The sequence below is a fragment of the Gymnoscopelus microlampas genome (genome assembly GCF_963454915.1).
Source record: "Gymnoscopelus microlampas genome assembly, chromosome: 15".
Lineage (NCBI taxonomy): Eukaryota > Metazoa > Chordata > Actinopteri > Myctophiformes > Myctophidae > Gymnoscopelus > Gymnoscopelus microlampas.
Window position 1 is genome coordinate 33,975,084 of NC_139952.1, and position 23,176 is coordinate 33,998,259.

At 41.3% G+C, this 23,176-nt stretch overlaps 4 protein-coding genes across 5 annotated transcripts; 3 read left to right on the plus strand and 1 right to left on the minus strand.

Annotated features, from left to right (window-relative positions):
• Positions 1-629: 629 nt before the first annotated feature.
• tekt2 (tektin 2 (testicular)) lies at positions 630-5,452 on the plus strand (the record flags this gene model as incomplete). The annotated part of the gene is made up of 9 exons (XM_084080448.1): positions 630-785; positions 1,821-1,946; positions 2,088-2,293; positions 2,653-2,796; positions 3,074-3,188; positions 3,395-3,502; positions 3,854-3,997; positions 4,819-4,898; positions 5,233-5,452. The coding sequence occupies 9 exons, from the start codon at positions 630-632 to the stop codon at positions 5,450-5,452; spliced, it is 1,299 nt and encodes a 432-aa protein (XP_083936574.1).
• Positions 5,453-7,625: 2,173 nt separating this feature from the next.
• Positions 7,626-8,624, plus strand: LOC311061757 (free fatty acid receptor 3; the record flags this gene model as incomplete). Its single annotated transcript, XM_084080449.1, has 1 exon — positions 7,626-8,624. The coding sequence occupies one exon, from the start codon at positions 7,626-7,628 to the stop codon at positions 8,622-8,624; it is 999 nt and encodes a 332-aa protein (XP_083936575.1).
• Positions 8,625-12,178: 3,554 nt separating this feature from the next.
• On the plus strand, positions 12,179-13,207 carry LOC311061758 (free fatty acid receptor 2-like; the record flags this gene model as incomplete). The annotated part of the gene is made up of 1 exon (XM_084080450.1): positions 12,179-13,207. One exon carries the CDS (start codon positions 12,179-12,181, stop codon positions 13,205-13,207), a length of 1,029 nt encoding a protein of 342 aa, XP_083936576.1.
• A 2,165-nt stretch (positions 13,208-15,372) lies between these two features.
• Positions 15,373-22,704, minus strand: usf2 (upstream transcription factor 2, c-fos interacting). Of its 2 annotated transcripts, none has more exons than XM_084079562.1 (11): positions 22,115-22,704; positions 21,299-21,342; positions 20,592-20,701; positions 20,163-20,282; positions 19,574-19,736; positions 19,002-19,089; positions 18,682-18,726; positions 18,059-18,117; positions 17,786-17,880; positions 17,330-17,458; positions 15,373-17,042 (listed from the first exon to the last, which is right to left on the minus strand). In XM_084079562.1, exons 1-11 carry the CDS (start codon positions 22,150-22,152, stop codon positions 16,953-16,955), a joined length of 981 nt encoding a protein of 326 aa, XP_083935688.1. In that variant the 5' UTR covers positions 22,153-22,704; the 3' UTR covers positions 15,373-16,952. The 2 variants fall into 2 exon arrangements, with proteins under 2 accessions (XP_083935688.1, XP_083935687.1); XM_084079561.1 differs by having other exon boundaries at positions 17,774-17,880; positions 22,115-22,701.
• Between the last annotated feature and the right edge of the window lie 472 nt (positions 22,705-23,176).

Consider the following 23,176-nt stretch of genomic DNA (forward strand, 5'->3'; position numbering starts at 1 on the left):
GTATTCAATTAATCGAGACTCACTGAGTGAGTATCATATGGCGTCACAATTGTGTATCTTCTATCTTCTGTTAACCAGCTGGCTCTGACTGCCTTCATTCACCTTGTCATAATTATGTTAGCCAGGCCGAAGGCAATGGGGGAGATAAGAAAATGCAAACAATAAAATGTTACAGCTTAACATTAATAAAACATCTAGGGAGGAAAGGCAGTCGTTCCGAAAGGTTTTAGCTCAAGACCTCTTTGCTCTATATGCGTTTTCAAAAAATATTTTGAAAAATAATTGAATTTGTTTTTAATTCATGAAAGATGTTGCATTACTAGGCCTATAACATATAATATATATTATGTTTTCAAATTTACTCGTGACCCATAAAAACGTGTCCGCGACCCACAAATGGGTCCAGTTTCCCATGCACTGTTTGAGAAACTGGTCTAGGGATCTCGGACTTCATGTGGCCTATGACGTCAGTCATCTGACATGGCATATGACGATTTCCATATTTGGGCAATACAAAGGTGACGTCAGCCCGATCCGACTGCCCTTTCATTTGCACTTTTACAGCAACCACCACCCTGCTAAATATGTTATGGTTGTTTGCCTCTGTCCTAATTAAACCCAGCAGCAGGATGTCTACTATTCCTGCAAAGCCTGCTTTGCGCCACAATGTGTCAGAATGGTGTGGCAACAACCAGCAGCTCTCTGCCACAGCAGAACATGAGAGGCATGTGTCCAACGAGATCCGTCAAGAAGGGAGGACTCTACGCAATGAAACCTCCAGTAAGGTGGGTTGAGGCTGCAAATGCTGCATTGTGTGAGCAGCAAACCCACTAGACTAGATCAGGGGTCTTCAACGTTTTTCAGCCCAAGGACCCCCTATGTGAGAGAGAGATGAAGCAGGGACCCCCACTACATATTGTATAACATTGTGTTGCAGATTACACTTTTCCAGTGTATTTTCAAACATTTAACCACTGATCACCCTGTTCTTAGTCTGCTCTTTTCCCCCTCTTTGCCGAAAAGTGCAGATCTACAAGCTTGCATGCTATTTTTGGCTAAAGTTCTAGAATAGAGATGCTAGGGTTCAAGTGGTTCATGCAAAATAATTATCCGATCACACAAAGATTTGGCAGCCCCCCTGTAGTAACTCTGAGGACCCCCTAAGGGCCCTAACCCCTTGTCTTCAACAGGGGGTCCGAGACTAGGTACTGTATCAGGGATCAAATCGACAGGAAGTGATGCCCACCATGCCCTAGGCCTAGGAAACTTGTGGATAGCCTATGTACTGTGTATTCTGTATATCACAGTTGTTAATTCATTCTCCTTTTATATTCTGTATATCCTTTTTCCTATACTGTATATTTGTTCCTCTGGTTAGTTACATACCCATACCTCAGTAACCCATGCAGGGAAAATAAAAATTCCAAATTGTCTACTTTACACACTTGATACACATTTTATACACTCGATACTCTTATCTTGTTTTGTTTTATATTGTTAGCAGTCTGCAGAGCGGAACATTCCCTGCACATAATTGTATGAGTGAGTGACAAATAAATCGTCTTGAATCTTGACAATCCTACATAGTCGGATTTTGTGAGGACTGCGGATGAAAATTAGCATCTTTGCTAAATCCGGTGTATTTACATCCATGTGACCATCCATTGCATTGTCCTGTCCAAATAAACAAATAAAGTAAGTAAAGTCCTGATTGCACATACTGTATGTGTACACTAAGTAACTTTTCTCCGCACATACATCAAAATGTCTATTCCTTCCTTTCTCTTCTTAGTTGTTTTCTAACCATCTTTCTCTTGCAGACATTCTGGGATGACAGCGATACCTGTCGCAGGCTGAGTGACAGGATCTGGGATGTTGCTCGCTGGAAGGAGGCTTTGGAATCATGTGCACAGGAAGTAGACAAAGAGATGGAGGCATTGACTCTGGTGAGCCCACATGGCTAAAAGTTTGAAATTTGAACAACTCCTGCGCAGTAAAATCCTCCTTGTTAATTTACCACATTACAGTTCACATGTGGATCCCAAGATCCCATTTATTTCACAAACTTTGATTGTTGTTTGTGACAGTCTAAAGAGCAGACGGAGCAGGCGCTGGCTGCCACAGTGATGCCTCTGGAGGTCACCGTGGAATGCTTGACCCTGAGGGAGGGTCGGCGAGGCTACGAGCTGGTCACCGACCCTGTGGCGGAGCAGCTGAAAGCAGAGAAGGGCCTGATCGAGAGAGTGCAGCAAGTTCTCCAGCAGCACATTGACAAGGCATTTGAGCAGCTGTGGTGAGAGCCACACAGTAAACTCCTGTCTGTTTAACCACTTTCGACTTGACTCCCCTATTTTGGGCATGTCATTATAGGTGAAAATCGATGAAAAATGTCAAGGAATTTAAAAAAACAATATATATTTTTAAAAATACCTCTTTCAGTCCACATTAAATTGTGTGTGTGTGTGTGCATGCGTGATATTTGGTGCATGGGTTTCTATGGATCCATCTACCAAGCTATCCCCACATTTAAAAACAGAAAGGTTCCTTTCAAGAGGCTCCAGTTAAATAAAGGTTACATTTAAATAAATAAATGTAGGAATTGACAGGCACGCCAAATGTTGCAGTCCTCCAACTGTGTTTATTTTCTCCCAGTGTTCTGCAGGAGGCACGTCACCAGCTGACCGCTGATCTCCAAAACAAGATGGAGGCCCTGGACATCGACATGACATGCCTCTCACTGACTGTGAAATCAACTCGGATCTCGCTGAAGACCAACCCGACTCGCATACCCTCAGGGTGAGCTGGAATTGTTTTTCAAAGTGGGGACTTAGGTCCCCAGGGGGACACCAGGGGAATGGCCACCAGAGGGGCCAATTGAAAAGATTATTTGAAAATGATATACTTACAAGGCGCCACAGGGGTGAGTAAGTGATACAAAAAAAGTTATTCAGAAGTGAAGGATCCATATAATATAGCACACCCTCACACTATGATGCTATTCATATGGCAGCCATTTTGCCTTCAGACTTCAAAAGAAGAAAATATCAGCCTGTAAAAATTCATTGTATTGCAGTTCCACCACCCCACAGGAGTGGTTGCAGTTCAGCCAGTACAACGTGTCTCGGGCTGAGGAAGCCATGCAGCTTTCACAGCAGATCAGGGAAGACATGAGTCTCACCAGGGCTCAGGTACGTTTGATGACACAATGAGGCAATGCTATTTTCTCAGTAGTTTCCTTCAAGCTGATTGGAATTCCAGCTGGGTGGGCATGTATAAGGACAATTCAGAGAGGTTGGTAACTTGTTGTTAACTTATGGGACCATTAAGTCTGACACACTTGGCCTATTTACTCCTGCCTTGAGTGAGGGTGAATTCTCTTTCCTGTGTTTCTTAGCTGCAGAATGAGCTGGAGACTCAGCGCAGAGCCACAGAGTTTGCCCTCCGCAAGCGTACTCACCACGAAGACCAGGCCCGTGATGAGCTGGAGTGGCAATTGAACAAAGTCAGTTATTCATGTCATTTGTTTTTTTTAAGCGGTGCAAGCTGCTTCTACAAGTGACTCTGTGTGTATGTAGATATAACTATCTACTATCTATTCTCTCATTGTTGAGCAGAAGTATTTTTCCTCAAGCAGGATGATCTCACCCCTTTTATTCCCAAGAGTTGATTTCATTACAAGACCAGTGCATCAACCTACTGCATGCATTTGTATAAGAAGCAAGGGATGGTGTTAATTGATTTTGGTGTCAGTGTCTCTGTCTGTGTTCCTACTGTTGGTACTAGCACAGTCACTAGTGGTATTGGTAAATGGAATCAGTATTCAGGGTTAGGTGACTATTTTTCTGTGGTTCAGACTCAGGAAGAGATCACAGAGATGGAGAGTGATATCCGTGGTTTGGATGAGGACCTCCAGGTCAAGACGGGTTCACTGAAGCTGGCTCACACCAGACTGGAGAACAGAACGATGAGACCTGGCATGGACCTGTGCAGAGACGAGGTAACCCCAGTCCCATGCCCACCAAGACCTGCATGATAATGTCATATCATGAGAAACTGAAACAATTCAATGCATTTCTGCTCCAGCCCTTTTCTCTCTCTCTCTCTCTCTCTCTCTCTCTCTGCAGGGTTATATACAATACAACAGGTGTTTTTCCTTAGATGTTAAGTTTTAATTAGGTAAAATCATCAACCTTAAATATCAGGAGATACATTGAGGTTTAGCCCTCATTTTCAATGTTGACACCATTGTCACCATCAATAAAACGGGCAATTCAAGATGGTGGAACCAGAAATGTGATAAAATTACCAATTAGCTCAACTTCATTAATAATTTCACAATTATTAATATTTCACAATCCAAAAATTAAGAGCAAATGGCACTACAGATTAGGTTTGCTCAGTGTATTGCCACATGACAGATTTTTGTTTTGGGTGGAGCGTGTGTAAGGCAAATGTCAGACCTAGAATGACATTTGCCTTTGCCACACACACTGAAGAAGGGTCCTGAAACATCTGTCGTGATGAAAGATTGACAAAATGTAATCTGTTGTGCCGCTTATTCATTACCAAAGGATAAGACTAATTTAGAATAAGCAATTTATTATTTATTAATTGAGTTGAGCTTGTTGCTCTTTTTTTGTTTTCAATGTTTTTGTCCCATCATTTTGTATTACAAGTTTATTTTATTTGATTTAGTAAATAAAAACATTAACTAGAATGATCTAAAACCCCAAAATAGATCTACGTGCTCATGAACTGGTGCGTGACACTGGCACACAACTAAGTATAAATCCGGCTTTACTTCCTGTGTTTCTCTAGGTTCAGCATGGGCTGGTTGCCGAAGTAAAGCAGCTGGAAACCACCATCAAGGCACTGAAACAGAAGCTCTCTGAGGCTCAGTGAGTCACAGCATTGGCCTGTCTTTTGTCAACTAAAGTGGGAATTCCCTTTTCCTTGGGCATCACCTCTCCACTCGTTGCTCAATCATGCATAAGCTCTTATCTTTTCAGTGCAATCGGTCAAAGTCTTCAGGACTTTTTTGTGTTATCCTTTTAGCCTTATGTCTTGTTCCACGTGTTTACATTTCTGACTAATAAAGTATTCAGTCTATCGATCATCAATCAATTATCCTCAAGTTTTCATGATGTGACTTGTATCAGTCTCTATGAAAGGCTTGACTCATGTGGCTCCAGCAAAAGATTATAATCCCTTCACTTCCCCTTCCCCACATAGGCATTCTCTGCAGAGGTTGGAGCTCCACCATGCTCGCATGTCCCAGGATCTGTCCCGGAAGCAGGAAGCCCTGTCTCTGGAGCAGCGTACCATGAATACCCGCGGCCGCCTCACCTTACCTGCTTTCACTGAACCAGCAGCCCCCGTGGCTCTTGTCCCACTTACTAACTCCAGTGGGAGAAGCAACCTAAAGCTACTGGCTCTTAATACACTGGCTTGACACCATTTAATGCTGTGAGCCATGGCACTGATGCCTCCCTCAACTTCATTGTTGATGCTAACTCTGAAAGATGCAATGACTTTAGCTTTTCCAAACCAGAAGATATCTCTATTACTCTTTGGAATGACTGACTTGAGATCAGATGAGGCAGTTTCTTCTTTTAATATTTCTCTTTTCTGTAGACTGGCCTTTTGTGATTCTTTTAAAGTTGTGTAATTGTATTGTCTTTTTTCCATTGGTTTCTTTGTTTTATTATCTCTTATGCTGTTTTGCTGCCTTATTTTTAGCACATTTTGTTTAGTACTTTGTAAACCCTGTTTTAGAAAGGTGCTATAAAGTGTGGCCTTGCAGCCTAGGGTGCCTGGACCACCATGCCGCGGCCCAGGCCTGTAGCCCAAGAACTTACAAAATGGGTCAATAGGTTCTTGTTTTACAGGCTGTAAAATGTGCCCTAAAAAAACATCATTGCTTACATATCTATTCATGCATTAGGTTAATACGAATGTGAAAAAGACGACTAATGAGAAATATTGCTATGAGAGTCAGTTCAATAAACCTCAATTCACAAAAAGTAAAAATGTTTCAATTATTTAGTAATAATTAATTATTAATTTAGATTTAGTGATTGAAAACCCTTTTTTCTCCTCCTTTGTTTTTCTTCAGTGGCTGCTCATTGCCATCATTAGTCTGACCATTAGCACTAATGATGCTGTTTTTCCTCCATCTTATTGTTTGATCAGTGGTGACTGTTTGCTGCATGTAACAGGTTAATGTGAAGTGAACTTTGTCTCTTACAGCGCTTCGTTCAGATAAACAAAATACATGGTAAACATGGAGGACAGGGTTCCTTTGATAGTAAATCTCCCTTAACTGCCTATTTGAGTTGTAATGTCTACACATTTATTTGTTTTTGTCAGTTACTAGATCTTTATAAAGATAAGAGATAGGGAGGCCTGTTTACGATATGGTTTTGTCTTTTTTATAATAGCATTCCGCAGTGTATCAAAAAACGATAAACCAAAAATAGATGACTAGCATTTGGTTTTTGGTCAAACTGAATGAACACAGGTTAATATCACTTTTCAACTGTCCATTTCCAACTAAATTAGATAAAACTGTATTTCAGTAATTTTTATGAAGCATTCGTGGTCTGGATATCACTCAAGACCATATAAAATTGTTTAGAAACAATTTATCCTGGTTGAAAATTACAATCTTCAGCTGTCTTTTGAAATGTGGGGCAAATTTGTTTTCAATTAAAGTTTTTGTTTTTACTTTATGAAGTGTCATGTGGTTTGGTGAGTGCAGAAAATGCATACAAGCCACAAGCAATTTATGCTCTATTTTCTTACTCATAATAGCATTTTCTTCAATCTCTCTCTCTCTCTCACACACGACACACACGCACACATACACACGCACAAACCAGCTCTTGCCCATTCGCTATAAAACGAGAAGCACCCTCATGGCACAAATATTTTGTCCTACCTCTACAAGCCTGACCCATCCTCTACCCATCAACTTGAACGTTTTATGACTTTACTGCCTGACTCTACAGTTTATTTAGAGTGGACCAGCTTTAAGAGAATGGCCACGTGCTTCCTGAATAGCTGGATTATTCTGAATCATTTCACTAAAGGCCACTGATGCTCCCTGTCTGTTGCCTCCTATTGCGGGGGCAATTAAGGCTGCCTGGTGCCTCCTAAATGCCATCTACTTCCACATCAGTGGAAATGTTTCGTTATCTGCCGCCTTGTCACAGTGGTGTCCTCCCCCACCCCTTCCCTGTTTCCACAAACATCCATCACAACTTCTGCCCACATTGGCGTAACCTGTGTCAGGGATGTAGCTCTCTGTCTTTACGTTACCTGTTCATCTCAGTCCCTGGTGTATGCATGAAGGAGATATTGTAGGTGCTCGGCTCGGCTGTATCTTCTTTACAGCGTCAGAAAAGCGTCCTGTTCTCTTCATTGGAGCTTATATGACCTCTGCGATACACAGTTCGTATAGAGCGGGGAGGAAGGAAGATGAAAAGATGAGTATGAGTGACCATTTCTTCAGATCCACGGTGGTTGAAGTGCTTCTGCACAGAAAGTCTGTGGAAACTCTCTAGTTTGCCTTCAGCTGGATGTATCGCCCGCCTACATGTTGAGCGCTGTCCATGACCCATGAGATGAAGATAACTGTCGACTGCATCGCTCTGTCTGTTTACACCTTCACTTTCATACTGGGCCTTCCTGCCAACATTTTTGTGCTCTTTGTGTATGCACGCAAGGCCCACAAGCGAGGCGCCACCCCTAACGTGGTCTATGCCCTCAATTTGTGCCTCGCCAACCTGGCACTGGTTGGCTGGCTACCCGTCAAGGCCTTTGAAACTGTGCTTCAGGAATGGACGCTGCCTGCGCCCCTCTGCCCGATCTACAGCTTCTTCCTGTTCTCCTCACTCTATGGGAGCTGCCTGTTCCTCACTGTTGTGACAGTCGGCCGCTATCTCAGCATCGCCTTTCCAATTACCTACAAGCGATATCGCTGTGCTCGCATTTCCTGCTACATCAGTGCTGGCCTGTGGGCCCTGGTATTCCTCCACCTGGCGATTAGCCTGGTGGCCGAGGGAGGGGCCCACTTCATCTCCGAAGGAGCCTGCTATGACAACTTCAACACCTCTCAACTGGAAATACTGCTGCCTCTGCGCCTTGAGATGGCCATCATGCTGTTCCTGCTTCCTCTGTTGGTGACGGCCTTCTGCACCCTGCGCTGTGTCATTATTGTGTGGCATTCCTGCTTGCCCGCCTTGGGGAAGAGAAGGGTCCTAACTGTGGCTCTGTCCACACTGGCTGTGTTTGTGGTGTGCTATGCACCTTACAACGCCTCTCATGTGGTGGGAGTTGTGTTGCAGGACAATGTCAAGTGGAGGAGAGCAGCCATGCTGACTATCTCCTGCAACGTATTCTTGGAGCCTGTGGTCATGCTCATGCTGTCGCCAGCATCCTCCCAGGGCATCATGGTAAGAGTCTGCGGGCGACAGAGCCGGTTCGGCAGGATAGAGGGGCTTCGGCGTCCATGTAACACAATGGGTGCTCTGGCCAATGTCCAGGGAGTGTCCACGTTATCTGAGCGGAGCCAGCCTGAAGATAATCTGACCAATGTCAGTCAAGATGTAAGGCAAAAGTGAGGCTGCTGAAGTAAAAGGAAAAATTGTTATGACAAATCCATAAGGAGAGAAGATATGACACACTCCTGGACAGTATGGCAGAAGATGACATTTGATGCATAGTACCAGTAACCATGGTTGTAATAATGGGGGAAATGTGTGGAGAATTTTTCAGAAGACCCAACAGCGGTGTGGAGCCTTCTGAGAAATTGGTTTGTTCTGTACTAAGATAGATGGAATGGGGTGGAGAGCTCTGTGTCACATCTAGTCAATTCCTCTCCAGAAATTCTACCGGTGCCTCTGCAATGATATATGCACGTTCCTGGCAGCTGAACTTGTTTGTTTCATGCTTTTGTCTGCACTATCATTGTGGCAAATAACCAAAATGTTGTCTTTGCTCTTAATCTTCTGTAAAAGAGAGATAATTTTACCGTTTCGACCACAAATCTAATTCTAGGCCGGCAATTGTTACCTCAACAGTTGCTGTGGATAACAATTTACACAACTTACTGGTATTGTTTTGAATGCAGAAATTGAGAGTTGAGTTTGTGAACAAAAAGGTAGCATTTTAAGATATCACTGAACAAACATGAGCCAGCATCAGAAAATTGTGTAAATCCTATATCAGTTGACCGGAGTCCCCCACGGCTCTACCAGGCCCCTCCTATTTTTGCACTACAGTAACTGTCTTCAGAAAATAGTCGATCTACAAGCTGAAAGCTCACAACAACGCATTGCGTTTTTACGCACTGTGATCTTGTAGAACTGCTATTTTTGCTGAACGTTCACCCCCAGAATAAGTACGCTAGGTTTCATGTGGTTAAAAAGAAAATATTGTACTAATAGGTAATTCAAAGTTCTTAAGTTTTTTAATATTTTAAATGACAAAAAGTATTCTTTTGAAGATTCTGAAATAAACGTTCTCAGTAGCTACACAGTATCTGCCATTGTGTTCTTTTATTCTCAATATATTATTTGCATTTAAAATGAATTTGGGTATCTAAGTCTGGCTAGAACAAAGTCAAAGATAATAATAGCCTCAGCAAGTACAAACAAGTGGTTATTCTCAATCATAACAATATGACTTTGCGGTTTTCAAATGGGCAATATGATTACCTTATGGATCATGCAGTAGCAACAGCAAAGGAAATGTTATTTCTACCACTTTCGTGTCAATTCGTTTTCTGAAGCTATTCATTATTATTTTGGTGTTGAGATGTCTTTCCTAAAAAAAGGTTATTTAAACAACATTGCATTGTGTGTTAGATTTAATTTGAGTTAATCAGCAGTAATAAAATAATAATTCTAAAATTGATATGGATAACCACACTAAAACAGAATGAACTGAACCAAAACAAACAATATGATATTTCTTAATAATTTCACCCAAAAAGTTTATAACAACATATGACTATTGACATACAAATAACACTGTCTGTCAGTTATGTAACATAAGAGGATAACAATTTGTGTTTTGACCTAAGAATTTGACAAAAATTGGCCCAAGTCACATTGTCTTTGACTAAGGCAGCATAAAATGGCCTAGGTCACACACTTGACATAGGCCATTATACTACTGGGGCAGGAACATGGTCTTTTCAATAAGGAGATGTACCGGTAGGCGATTCTACCGGAGGTGGCCAGTGTGATGAAAAGCATGATTTAGGCAAAAAGAAACATTTCCTCCAAAAATGATGAACTGTAGGCCATTATTTTAAGAAGGTGACGACATGAATGTACGTATAGATGTGAGTAATATTCAGCTGTTTGCCCAAACCTAGACTAGCCCAAACCAAAGCATTTACCTATACTGGATGGTTGTATTTACAAATGAAGTTTAGTCGTCATTATATTCTGTTGCAAGTTTCTACTGTGAACTAAGTCATTCCATCAGCCCTCATGTTCCATCAGCCCTATCTCTCAGTTTAGAATTAGGATTGGGGTTAGTGTTAGTTTTGAGGGAACATAGGGCTGAGGGGACATAGGTACTCTACCAGTCATTCTGAGCTAATGGTACGATGCGTGAAGCTAAATGTTTTTATGTATTTTATGTGCACAAAGTGCTCAGCCCAAAAAGGTGGACTAGATCATGGACCATCTGGCTTGCTAATGCAGTCAGAACTAGAAAGGTGTGCTAAGTAGAGCGCAAATCTCTGCCAGAAGGCATGCTAGTATGCTCTGCTTCCCTCCATCTTTCTGTCTGTCTGGGGCATGTGAGGACAATGATCTGGGGTTGTGAATGTAGTGTATGCAAACACATGGGGCAATGAGGGAAGGGTTATGACTAAGGCGTGTCAATGATGCTGTCAACACTAGGACAAACATGATGTTTCAGTACAGTACAGTACAGTAGTCATTTAGCAGATGCGTTTATCCAAAGCGACTTACAATAAGTGCATTCAACATAGGTAGGCAAGAAAACTACTAATCACCAGAAGTCTTAAGTGCATTCAGAGTAAAAGTAGTACTTTATGATTAGCTAATGACAAATGTCCAGGGTCTAATAGTTGATTTGATTCCAATTTACATCAACAAAACAGTGACGTTAAAGGTTTAATTTAAGCTAATTTTCATGCATGACTGCATGAGTTGTTTTTTTCATGTGAGCCCTTAAGACATTTGCAAAATGAGTCAAATCAATATTACTCTGCTCTCTGGTGGGTACTATAGAGTGATAGAACTCCCATATCATCTCAAATTAGATACCGTATGTGATAAAACATCTGTCTTTACTTCTGTCTGTCAATGTCATACGTTCAAATCCAACTTTGTTGGATACTTCCTGTATCCTACTACTTGTCCTTGAATGTGGCGTTGCTGAGAGATGATGTTTGAATAGCTTGCAGAACAAAGACGGGGGCAGAAGGTTATTAAATTTCCACTATCAGGGCTAGATAGCAGTTATTCAGTATCACATGCAAATTAAGGGGGAGTGTTCTGATTTGATCAAACATGTGCAAACATGTGCTTCCAAAAGACAGTCCATTCTGCCAGTCTTTCAGAAGATCCAATAGGATGACCACATGACAATGGAGCGCCTGGTTTCCAACACTGACTGAGGTAAGCTTGTCATTTTTTTATTAGTCTGTAATATAAATTAGTTTAATAATGTCTTACTTTACTCTTACATGAACCTTGATCCGTGAATATGTTTCTTGCATTAGTCTGCTCATCATTACATAATTCAGTAATTCATTCATTTCTGACTATTAATTGAGCCTATGTGGATATTTTTTGTTCGCTGAAAACATGAAAAATGTAATCCTGCAAAAAATATACCTCTCCCTTAATCCCAGTCCACACCAATGAGTTGCAACTTGCAACCAGTTGCAGCAGTCTGAATTGACCCATTGCAGGTCACTGAAGTTTTGGGATTCTGTTGCAAGTGGTTGCAGTTGCAAGTGGTTGCAGTTGCAAATCATTCGTATGGACTGGGCTTTAGTCACTGATGTGATCTTCAATGTTCTCCTCTGTGTAGTGCAGCGTTCCATGAAAGTCTTTGCCGGCGCCTGTAGCTGATAAAGACAAGTTCCATGAAAGTCTTGCCGGTGTCTACAAACAACAAAGTAACCACCATGGCATGCAGCCGTCTGCTGCTCTCTGGCTACATAGTCACCTTCCTAATGGGGGTTCCTGCCAACATCCTGGCGTTTCACACTTTCTACCTCAAGGTGCGGCGCAAGCCTACCCCCATAGACGTTCTCCTTCTCAACCTCACCATCTCAGACCTCATCTTCCTGGCCTTCCTGCCATTCAAAATGAATGAGGCTGCAGACAACATGACCTGGAGCCTACCCTACTTCCTGTGTCCCATCTCCGGTTTCCTGTTCTATGTCACCATCTACAACAGCACCCTGCTCCTGACGGCTGTGAGTGTGGAGCGCTATCTGGGTGTGGCTTACCCCCTCAGGTACTCTGTGGCCCGCAGGCCACGCTATGCGGTGATGGCCTGCATCTTGTTTTGGGTGGTTTCTACTCTGAATCTCAGCATTGTGTACATTGTTCCATGCTTAGGGTGGATTAAAGGCGACTCCGATGGTTGTGGCAGCAGTAGCAGTGGTGAAGGCAGTGATGCCAATGGCAACAACACTCCTACTACCCCTCTCCCCTATCAGCCAACCTGCTACAGTAGGTTCAATAGCGACCAGCTCAGAATCCTGCTCCCAGTCCGTCTAGAGCTCTTCCTGGTTCTTTTCTGTATCCCTTTCCTGGTATGTTGCTTCTGCTATGTCAACTTCATCCTCATTCTGTCCCGACTGCCCAACATCGGCCGGCGGCGGCGGCTTCGTGCCATTTGTCTGGCCCTCGGTACCCTGTTGGTGTTTGCAGTCTGCTTTGGCCCATACAATGTGTCCCATGTTGTGGGGTTTGCCCGTGAGGAGAGTGAGACTTGGAGGGATGTGGCGTTGCTTTCCAGTACCTTCAATGCCTGCCTGGACCCCATTATCTTCTACTTTTCCTCAGCAGCTGTCAGGAGCAGGCTCAATCACTGCTTCAAGAACTTTATAGTTAAACTGCACATCTTGAAGTCTGGACGGGCTCATTGCTGCCTGTGTTTAGGTTCCTCCAAGGCAGACAAGTACAAGGAAACAGGGCCACCTTGACGGTTTTCAAGGGATGACCCATTTAAGAATTGTTCTGAGAAGGCAGAATTTCTGTTTATCATGTATTAGATATTGTAGTCAATGTGAATTTGGTGAATGTGCATTTTATACATAAGCAGTTAGTGTTTACAACTCTGTGGTTAACGTGAGCATTTAATCCATAAATGCAGTTACTGCAATGAAAATCACAGTGGTGTTAGATTGACACAATATGAAATATAAGTGAGACCACCAACATCCGAATAGCATTTGATGATGTGTGGTACATCTTGTGTGATTTCGATGTTTAAAGGAGTAATGCACCCCAAAAATGACTTATTTGCTATCAATTACACACCCCATGAAGCCTTGAATTCATGGAGTTTTTTTTTGTTTTTGTCACATTCCTAAGCCAATTATTTGATGACCGGCAGAGTCTCAAAGAGTCTCCTACTGAGTCTCCTATTGACCGATGACCCGGTCATCAAATTCAGGAATGCGACAAAAACAAAAAAATCTCCTTGAATTCAAGGGGTGTGTAATTGATAGAAAATAAGTATTTTTTTGGGTGAACTACTTATAATATCCCTATCCTATTAAAGTAAATGTGACAAAGGACCCACAAGGAGGATGAAATGAATTTAGGTGGATTTACACATGCTTACAGAAAAAACAAGGGGGGAAATAAACTGGAAACACAAACTCATCTAATTCAAGTGTTTTATTGGGATGGGAATAAAGAAATGAAACCAGGAACTGTTAGGATAGTACAGAATGAGTCAGGTGCACGATATTGCCTGATAAAGCGCTAATTTGGCGTTTCAAGACGTCAGAAGTGCAAACAACATGGAGATTACATACTGTAACTGTGTCATAGTGTACCTACTGACAGTCTTGCTTCCGGTCTTAGGGTCTGCTCACCAAGGTGATAAGGATCCATTTCCTCTCTCCGAAATAATGAGCTCCCGTTCAGAGCTGTAGTCCACACAAAAGCCCAGGCCTTCCTATTCAGGTGGAGTGCATATAAATGTAGATAACGTCACCTCAGTGCCTTTGCATATTGAACTTGGTACGTATATTGATATATTGATATATTGAAGTCTGCAAAGGGTGTGACCTCACCCTTTGCAGACTTAAAAGCTCACAATGTGTTGCGTTGCAACACGCTGTTAGCTTGTAGATCGTCTATTTTAGGTGTGCAACATGGTGCACAACCAAGTTTATATCAGGTACTGTATAAGTGTCATTGAATAAAACACTGAAAGATTACCTATTCATAATGTCACTCTGGATAATAATAAAAATTAAAACCAGCAAAATGGCTATTAATGTAATAAACACCACTTTGGTTTAAGCATCACTGTTTTTATTGTATTACCAGAATTATTCATGCCAGTGGTTAAAATTCCATGCTGTGATTGCTTTCAGTGTAGACAAAACGTGGTCAGTTACAAAATGTCATCACTCAATTATATTCCTTGTAATACCCGGTCCCTCAGCACATTGTGCTCCAGTCCTGTCTTAACCATAAAATTGTCATCAGCACTGGTTCCCAAACATTTAAAGTTATTGAAAAAAAGGGAATATTATCATATACAGTATCTACATGATAATACTACCGCAGGTCTCCACTATAATGCAACCATTGGTAAAGCATGATTTATGCTTTAGCGTCAAGTGACGTGTCGCTTGACAGAAATAACATTTTCACCTGAAAAGTTTGATGCATGACACTTTTTCCAGTGTCGCTGAAGCACAAATCAGGCTTAAAGCTACAATCTGGGACTTATTGTAATGAATAAAACTTTATTTTAACCAATCTGTATGGTACTAGAGTATGTTAATACAATATACCCAAACATCTGCAGTGGTTGGCAGTGGTCTCCCTACTCTTCCATTGAAAAACGTTAGACTCTGGTGTCAGCTAGGACACCGACTGGTTGATTATGTCAATAGTTATTTGAAGCACACAGCGCACCGAATTGAACACTAGATGTCTTTATTGTAGTTTGAACATCGTTGCAATTACCACTCTCCATCGGGGGAGGGAGACTGCGAACATAAAACTTTAGGATTGTAGTTTTAGTTTCAAGCCAAGACCTGACATAATCTGAACCTGTTGAAATACAGAAATGCTTTATATTCCAGTTCAGTGCATTAAATCAGTGACCTATAATAAGCAGATATACAAACGTACCATGATTTAATGCCCAATAAAAACTATTTACATTTTCATAGTCAACCAGATATTCTCATTTCGATACACATACTGTACATTGCACCAAATTGGGTCACAAACAAATATCATAACTGCATACAATAAAAGACTGCACTGAGTTTGGGAACCACTGCCAGTGTACTATCCCAATTACCTGAGCTATGTTATCCACTGTCTCCAACAGGCTTCTATTAAGGCTTTGTGCTAAAAAATAAAACCTACATGCCAGTTCTATCAAAGACCTTACACTTTGATTGCCAGAGAAGTGTTATCATTGTTGATGATACTGCCACTGCACCATGTTCATAATGCATGTCCCCCACATAACAACATTCATTTCTCCCAGCCAGTCCCACTGTAACAACACACACCATGAGGCATTTCCTAGAAAATCTGACCAGGGTGTCAATACATTTTAATGTCACATGCTTTTTTTTTTAAAGAGCTTTCGAGTTCCACTGCAACAGAGGAAAATATGAAACGTTTCATTACAAAACAATATATTATTTTAGTTAAGTAAAATAGTGTGGTGAGAGCGGCTTTGACTCGGTTGGTTTGACTCACTGAAGCCTGAGTAATATTTAGTTTTGCACAGGTGTCGCACACCAAAAATAGCCCATCTACAAGCCCACAACGCGTCATGTTGCAACGTCTTGTGAGCTTGCAGATCCATTATTTTTGGTGTGCAAATTCTGCCGCACAACTAAAGAGGATAAATCAGGCTTTAATGGTTCAAAACCGTGGACTGGCTGAGAAAATCACGATAATGACATTTCATGAAATATTATCTTTCCAATGTTTAGATGCTCTGCACTACAGAACACAAAAATGCAAACGAAAACCCTAAAGCTGTCAGTTTAATGATGCACACGGTCCATTGACAGCAAACCTAGCCATACTAACAGTGATGACAATGGATGAAGGTAAACTGATTTGCCTATAATTAGGAGGAAAAAATATGTTGCAACAAAATGCAGGCCTGCAACAAAATTCAGCCGAATACTTTTTAAACTAATATCTAAGGCAACAGTTTTTCCTTTCTGTATATACAGTATATACCGTATATTCACTGAAGACTAATAAATTAAAAAAAACAAATAGATGTTTTCATTCTTGTCAAACAAAGTAATTCAAAACACAGCAAATGTTGAACAAAGCAAAAGGAAAAAACAAAACAATAAACAGTAGGCCAAAGGATAAATTCCAAAAGAAACATTCTCCATATTAAGACCATAATTTAAACTAAAAAGAAAGTTAAATGAAAGTATGGTGGCATATCAACATTGTTTTCCTTTAAACGGCGGTGGGAAGGTGAAGTCAGTTTAGTTATTCATTTCAGCGTCCAGTCTTGGAAGAGGAAAGCTGGAGGAGACTTAGCATTTCAGCTTTTAGTTCCTTTATAGTTTTTTGAGAGGCTGCATGGTGGAGGGCACTTGCAATTTTCTCCTCTCAATATTCTTTCCGAGCATTGTTCAAGTGGGCAAGAGTATCTGTGGTTTGTTTTTCGTGAGGTGTGTGGGTTTGTGTATTTGAGTTCAGAGCCTCATGTCACTGTGGTGTTGCATCTCCATTAATTTCTATACCGTGCTGTTGTAGCTGCGCTCGGAGCAGTGCGTTGTCGTTTTTCAGCTCTTCAATCTAAAAAAAACAAACAGAAATACAAGGAAGAATAGGTAAGAATACACACTGAATGTGAAAGTGACAACTCATTATTTAGCAGAACTTGAGGAACAATTTGAGGAACAGTTATTTTATTGCACATTTAGAATCTTATAGAAATATTGGATGTTTTCATTTTGAATGGAGCTAGACAGCTTTAGACATTACTTATGAGCTAATATTCTTCTTTTGATCAATTAATTTAGCAAAGTAACAGTACAATGTGTTAAATGAATAGTACAGTTAATGCTTGAAGGGAAGTTCACCTGTTGTCTAAGCAGCTCATTGTCCACCTGGACTCTCTCTACTTCTTTGTAACTCTCCTGCAGTCGCTGGTTGTTTTGACGAAGCTCCCGGATGTAGTCACAGGCCTTGGACAAGATGCCTCCTTTACTCTGAGGAATCGAACAGAAGGGAATAGTGAATTACGTATGACTCCATTAAAATCAAGTGTTCATGATTTTTCTCCAATTCCTTCGACCATCTCTATTACATTCAGTTACGTCTTTATAAGTAAGAGAACCCCTTCATACAAATCACTGGTTTACAAGGCAAAGTAGTAGTAGTATGATTTAACTAGGAACAGAAGAAAATACACGTGACAAATGTAATATCATTTTAAGCAGGGGATCTGCTTAAAACACACACACACACACACACACCCACACACACACATACACACACTGAGAAAAAAATAAATCGTGGTCAACCTTTTGACTCACCGCTCCGGTTTTACTGCTGTCTATGTTACAGTCAGGGATGATCTTTGACAGGGTGACAATCCAGTTGTTGATCTTGTCTCTTCTCCGTCGCTCCACTACAAAGAGACAAAGCAAAGCAACTCATATTTAATTGAACTCTCCACAATTACACATCCAAATGTGGATGCATAACTATATCAGTTTTAATACAAGAAACAAACTAGATAGTTACATCAAATACCATGTATTGTAAATGTCATTGTTTGGTTTATATGAATGAATATACAGTAATACCTTCATTGTGCTGTGCCCTTCGTCTCTCATCCCTGGGTGCACGCGGACCCTCCATTTTCCTGTAAAGCAACAAGATATTGAAGAGATTGACTTTTGCACCTCTGATAAAGGCTGTAACAATATTTAAAAAACGTCCACATAGACACAAGTTTCTAAAAAAGACAGTAAATGGTCATGTAAGATTTACATCTTCATACATTTTACTGTATCTGTGACATTGTTATACTAAAGGAAGGGAATATACATTTTCATGCTACATACTGCAAGTAATTACTCATATTAACATGCCAGCCATTTTTCTCTTGCTTCACACTCACAGGGTGGGAATGTGCCCACCCCCACGCTTCGAGTATGATGTAAGAACAAAATGGCCAGCGTGTGAATATGGTCAATGACCCCCTGAGAGGCTTCAAATCAAAAGATCCAGTTGATTGAATGTGGTCACTGGTTGGAACAATGGCCCAAAAATGTTTTGAATCTTTATAATCAACACACAGGAACACTAAACAAACACCACCTAGCACTTATCTGTCTGTCTCTACCACACATGATGGGATTAGGGTGGTGGGAAAGGGGGGGGGGTTGTGGGGGTACATCGTAGGGGATGTCAAAGTTCTCCTCACCAGTTTGTATTGCCTTGCTGCAACATCTCGCTTTCACCAAGGTCTCTGGGGATGGCAGGTAAGTGGGACAGATTTTTTTTCTCCATTTTTTTTACCTTCTGAATCATGTTCCTTTTTTATGATTAATTGTACACACAGTCACAAACCAATCATGCCAAACCAAGAGGTAAGGAATATACCAATCCAATGTGGCATTGGGGAGGGTGGGGGATGTAGAAGTGAGAAGCGTTGTCACCCCATATGGAGGGGCACTCTGTTATGCCAATGTTGAATTGAACAGAGTGAGTTAAAACTGTAAAACTGAGTTACAGGATACTCACGTGGTGTAGGTGTGTGTACGAGGTGCAATGGTACGTTGGGTACCGGTTTGCAGTACCTCAGGGGAGCTCATCATCACGTAAAACTGGCCTGAATTTAGAGGGAGAAAGCATGGGAATCAGACTGAATCATTGACTAAATCAGAACGTCAATGTTTTTTTTGTTTTTTTTAAAGATATTTTTGGGGGCTTTCATGCCTTTATTGACAGGACAGTAGGCTGACAGGAAATGGGGAGAGAGATGGGGGGGTGACACACAGCCAAGGTCGACAGGGTCGGGAGTCGAACCCGCGACACGCTGTCTAGCTGGATTACCAGCTTATGTGGTATGCGCCTGGACCGCTAGGCCAGCGGGCACCCCAGTAAGTCAATGTTTTTAGATACAAAAATAATCAGTGAGAGATGACAACAAAGAATCTGGTAAACAAAAGTTATTTCCCCTAAAATGATGAATGGGAGATGCCTGCCTCATAAAACAGAAATCCTGAGAAAAAATATACATCTTCTCTGTATCACTGATCAACAGACATTTATGTGAAGTTGTACTCTGTCCAAACAAATATGTGTTCCCTCACCTCCAGCCTGTGTAAGTGCTGGGTCTGCAGTGGCCTGCACTGAGACAGCAGTAGCGGTTCCATCGCTGACCGCGGAAGCAGGAAAATATGCAAAACGCGTCTCTCCTCCCACGGTCTCACCTCCTGGGCTTCCTCCATTGCTGAAGGGGTTCTGAATAACAGCCTGGTGAAGAGTGAGGAAGAAACAGCAAAGAGTCGTGTGATTGATTCATCAAAAACGGAACTGAAAAACTCATCGCTTGCACTTTTATGAATAGTCAAATGATTAGAGAAGTTGTTTCCCAAATCGCGACATATGCCTCAAGTTGGTCAGTGGTGCAATTATATCGAGTTATAATAACATCAAAGTCATTCTACTTTTCAATGTGGTGCTATCAAAAGTAGGTACAGGTATCAACTCATGGAGGAAAACACATTTTTATGCAACATTAAGCCTGATTTATACTTTGTTGCAGGCCAGTGTCCCGCACTGAAAGTAGTTGATCTACAAGCTTAGAAGCCATCGCGTTGCGACTTGTGAACTTGTAGATCATCCATTTTCGGCATGGGACACCATTGTATGATGAAGTATAAATCATGCGTTACACACCTGTGCAACTGCTTGTTGTGCTCCAGTGAACGCTGCAGTAGAAACCACGCTGACAGCCCCTGCTCCGTCCTGAGCTGCTTCTAACTGTTCATCAGTCACCTGTACCACACGATAGGTCACCTGGGGAGAGGAAAGCTTAAAATATATATATACTGTACATATATAAACCGTTCCACATTAAAATTTTACATTTGATAATTCTACATTTAAAGGCCAGTCCACACCAACTGAGGAGTTGCATTGGTGTGGACTGGCCTTGAAACGGTTTGACCACGAGGTCAGGATGCAATATATTTAATAACCTTTTTTTTCCCCCAATGAAGTCATTCTTTCTCTATGGCCCCGTCACAACACCTTGCATCGTCGGGGGAATTATACACTTTTTATGTGTCAAAAAATATATACTCCAGATGCATGTAAAATACTGACCTGTCCCCCACTGTTCTCTGTACGGAACTGGTACTGGACATTGTGGTCGCCGAATGCAGCCTGCTGTACATTGGCGATGGTCACTGTGGTCTGTGCTCCCACAGCCTCTCCTGAAAGCATCAAATGAGGAACACATTTCAAAAGTGTAAATATAGAAATACACTACATTCTGGATGACAAACTTAGTTTGCGGATAACTTTACTGGCATAAAACAAACGCATTTCAGAGCTAATGCTTCTTCAAAGCTACTCCTCAGAGTAAGCATAATTATAATAACACCTAAAATATCATTCTCAAGTCATTCTCAATATAGGAACTACTTGACAAATATATTGACAGTGCAATAGTAAACAACTATATAGTACTATAGACGTTTTTGTCGCAATCCTAAATCAATAATTTGATGACCGGGTCAATGAGATTTACAATTTAGGCATTTAGCAGAAGCTCTTAATCCAGAGCGATTTACAGCAAGGAATACACGAGGTAATACATCAAATGCATAGTAATAGTGATCTAGGATCAAAGGTAAACCAAGAACAGTAAACAGTGTAATATCAAAAAATCAATAATCTGTACATTGAAGCTATACACAATAGGATGCCAGGTCTACAGCTGACCTGGCATCTGTCTACATAACAGATGTCACATAGTAAGCTCTGCTGTTCTCTTTACCCAGCTGGAATGGAAATAATTTGATTGTTACCTTCCTGTAAATGGACAACCTCTTCTGTTTCCTGTTTCTCGTGACTGGAAAGAAGATCAGAACAACAACCCTTAATATAATATATTAATCTTAAGAATTCACAGAGATGTGCCAGGCAAACTCAGAATTAGTCATGAATCAATAGCGCCCCCATGCGGTGAGAGTTGAAGAGTAACACAGTCATCATCAGCAATCGCCGTTAATAGAAATTGTTTTGCTACGTTACCGCCCGAAACTCTTAAATATCCTTAAACAAGAGTTACATTCATGTTTTGGTGTTTTTTTTTTTGTCAACGTTCCCTTATAACCGTTAACAATTGAAATTGCCCAGCAACGCCCATCCTAGTTTATTTGGCAAAAACATGTTTAAAAAATAACAAAAGCTCTGCGGTAACGTTAGCTGTAAAATATGGAATCATGCCCTATTTAAACAAACCGTGAACATTTAAACTAACTGTGCATCTGATTTCCTTGCCGAATAATATACAAGTGACCCGAGTGTCCGATGCTAACGTTACAACCGCATCTAATGATAAGAGACTTACAATTTGCACTAAATAATATAATATGTAATATAGTCTATATGCATGCAATATAATACGTATGCAAATCACGCAAGACACCATCAGTCACATAATCTGTCGGGTACCAAGACTGAGAGGAAAAATAGAAAGAAGCAAAGTTATTCTATCCTACATTTAATGTGTTAACATTAACGTCGCATAGACCAGACAACATGGTGACTTTAGGTCTACTAGGCCGTGAATGGAAGCCATTATTGCAGCAGCAGCAGCCTAGTGTCTCTCTCTGTCTTACCTCGTCGAGCTGTCCAGACTCTGTTCGAGCATATCCATGAAGGTTGCTGCTTGTTTAATGTGTGATATTCAGCGACACTGAAATACTAGAGATGGAAGTGCTGATCACGGGGACAAACACGCGGGTCATGTGAGAAAGACAGTCCAGGACACGTGAGGCACCGACCGGGCGAGGATCTAAAATGGAGACCGCTGCACTGAGCTGGAGGGACGTGTTTGTGCGTCTGCTCTCTCTCTCTCTCTCGCTCTCTCTCTTTCGACCTTGTACTAGATTTTTTCGGTAATGCGACGTTCAGATTGGAATTATTCAGTATTATCAGAATAATTTGGTTAAATTAACAGATCTATCTTTTGTTTTGGATCGACACAGATCTCTAAATGCACCGTCCACAGATGATCTACTTTCTTTGGATTATTTTTGCTTGTTTTTTTCCGTCGGCTTCCTTATTGTTCGTTCCCCTTGGTGGTGGCCAGTGTTGCCATGTGCGCTTATTATAAGCGACTTTGGACTTTTTTTTAAATAAAGTTGCTTGTAAATATTGGTTAGTTGCGGCGGGTTGCGGTTTTCGTGGGCTTGTTTCTAAAGTGTAGTTGCTGCTTATTTGGCCTTGTTTCCTAATGTTTGAACCAATGGTTCTCAAACATTTTCATGGAAAGCACCCCCATAGTAATATGTATTTGTCCACAGACCCCCCCCCCCCCATCTGAAAACATTTGTGCCAGGGATTTGTGTTGTAAAAATTTAACAAAATGAATATTTTTTTTCCCAAGATATTTTTTTCTTTTGTTGTGCTTGTTTTCATAGTCCTGGTTGCTTATTTCTCTCATCCAATCTGGCAACACTGCCCAGTGGCCTCGGTCGGTACAGTAGAGCTGTTCTGTTCATCCGCGCCAGCCTGTGTCCGATTCCTCTTGCGCGCATTAAGACATGGAGTGGATCTATTGTAGACTAACGACGTGTAAACCGTTTCTGCTACATTTTGTGGACTTAAAATGTCCAGTTACCACACTGATGTCCTTTTAGATTTTCCGTGTATTCTTTGTTTATATACCGTTGTTGACT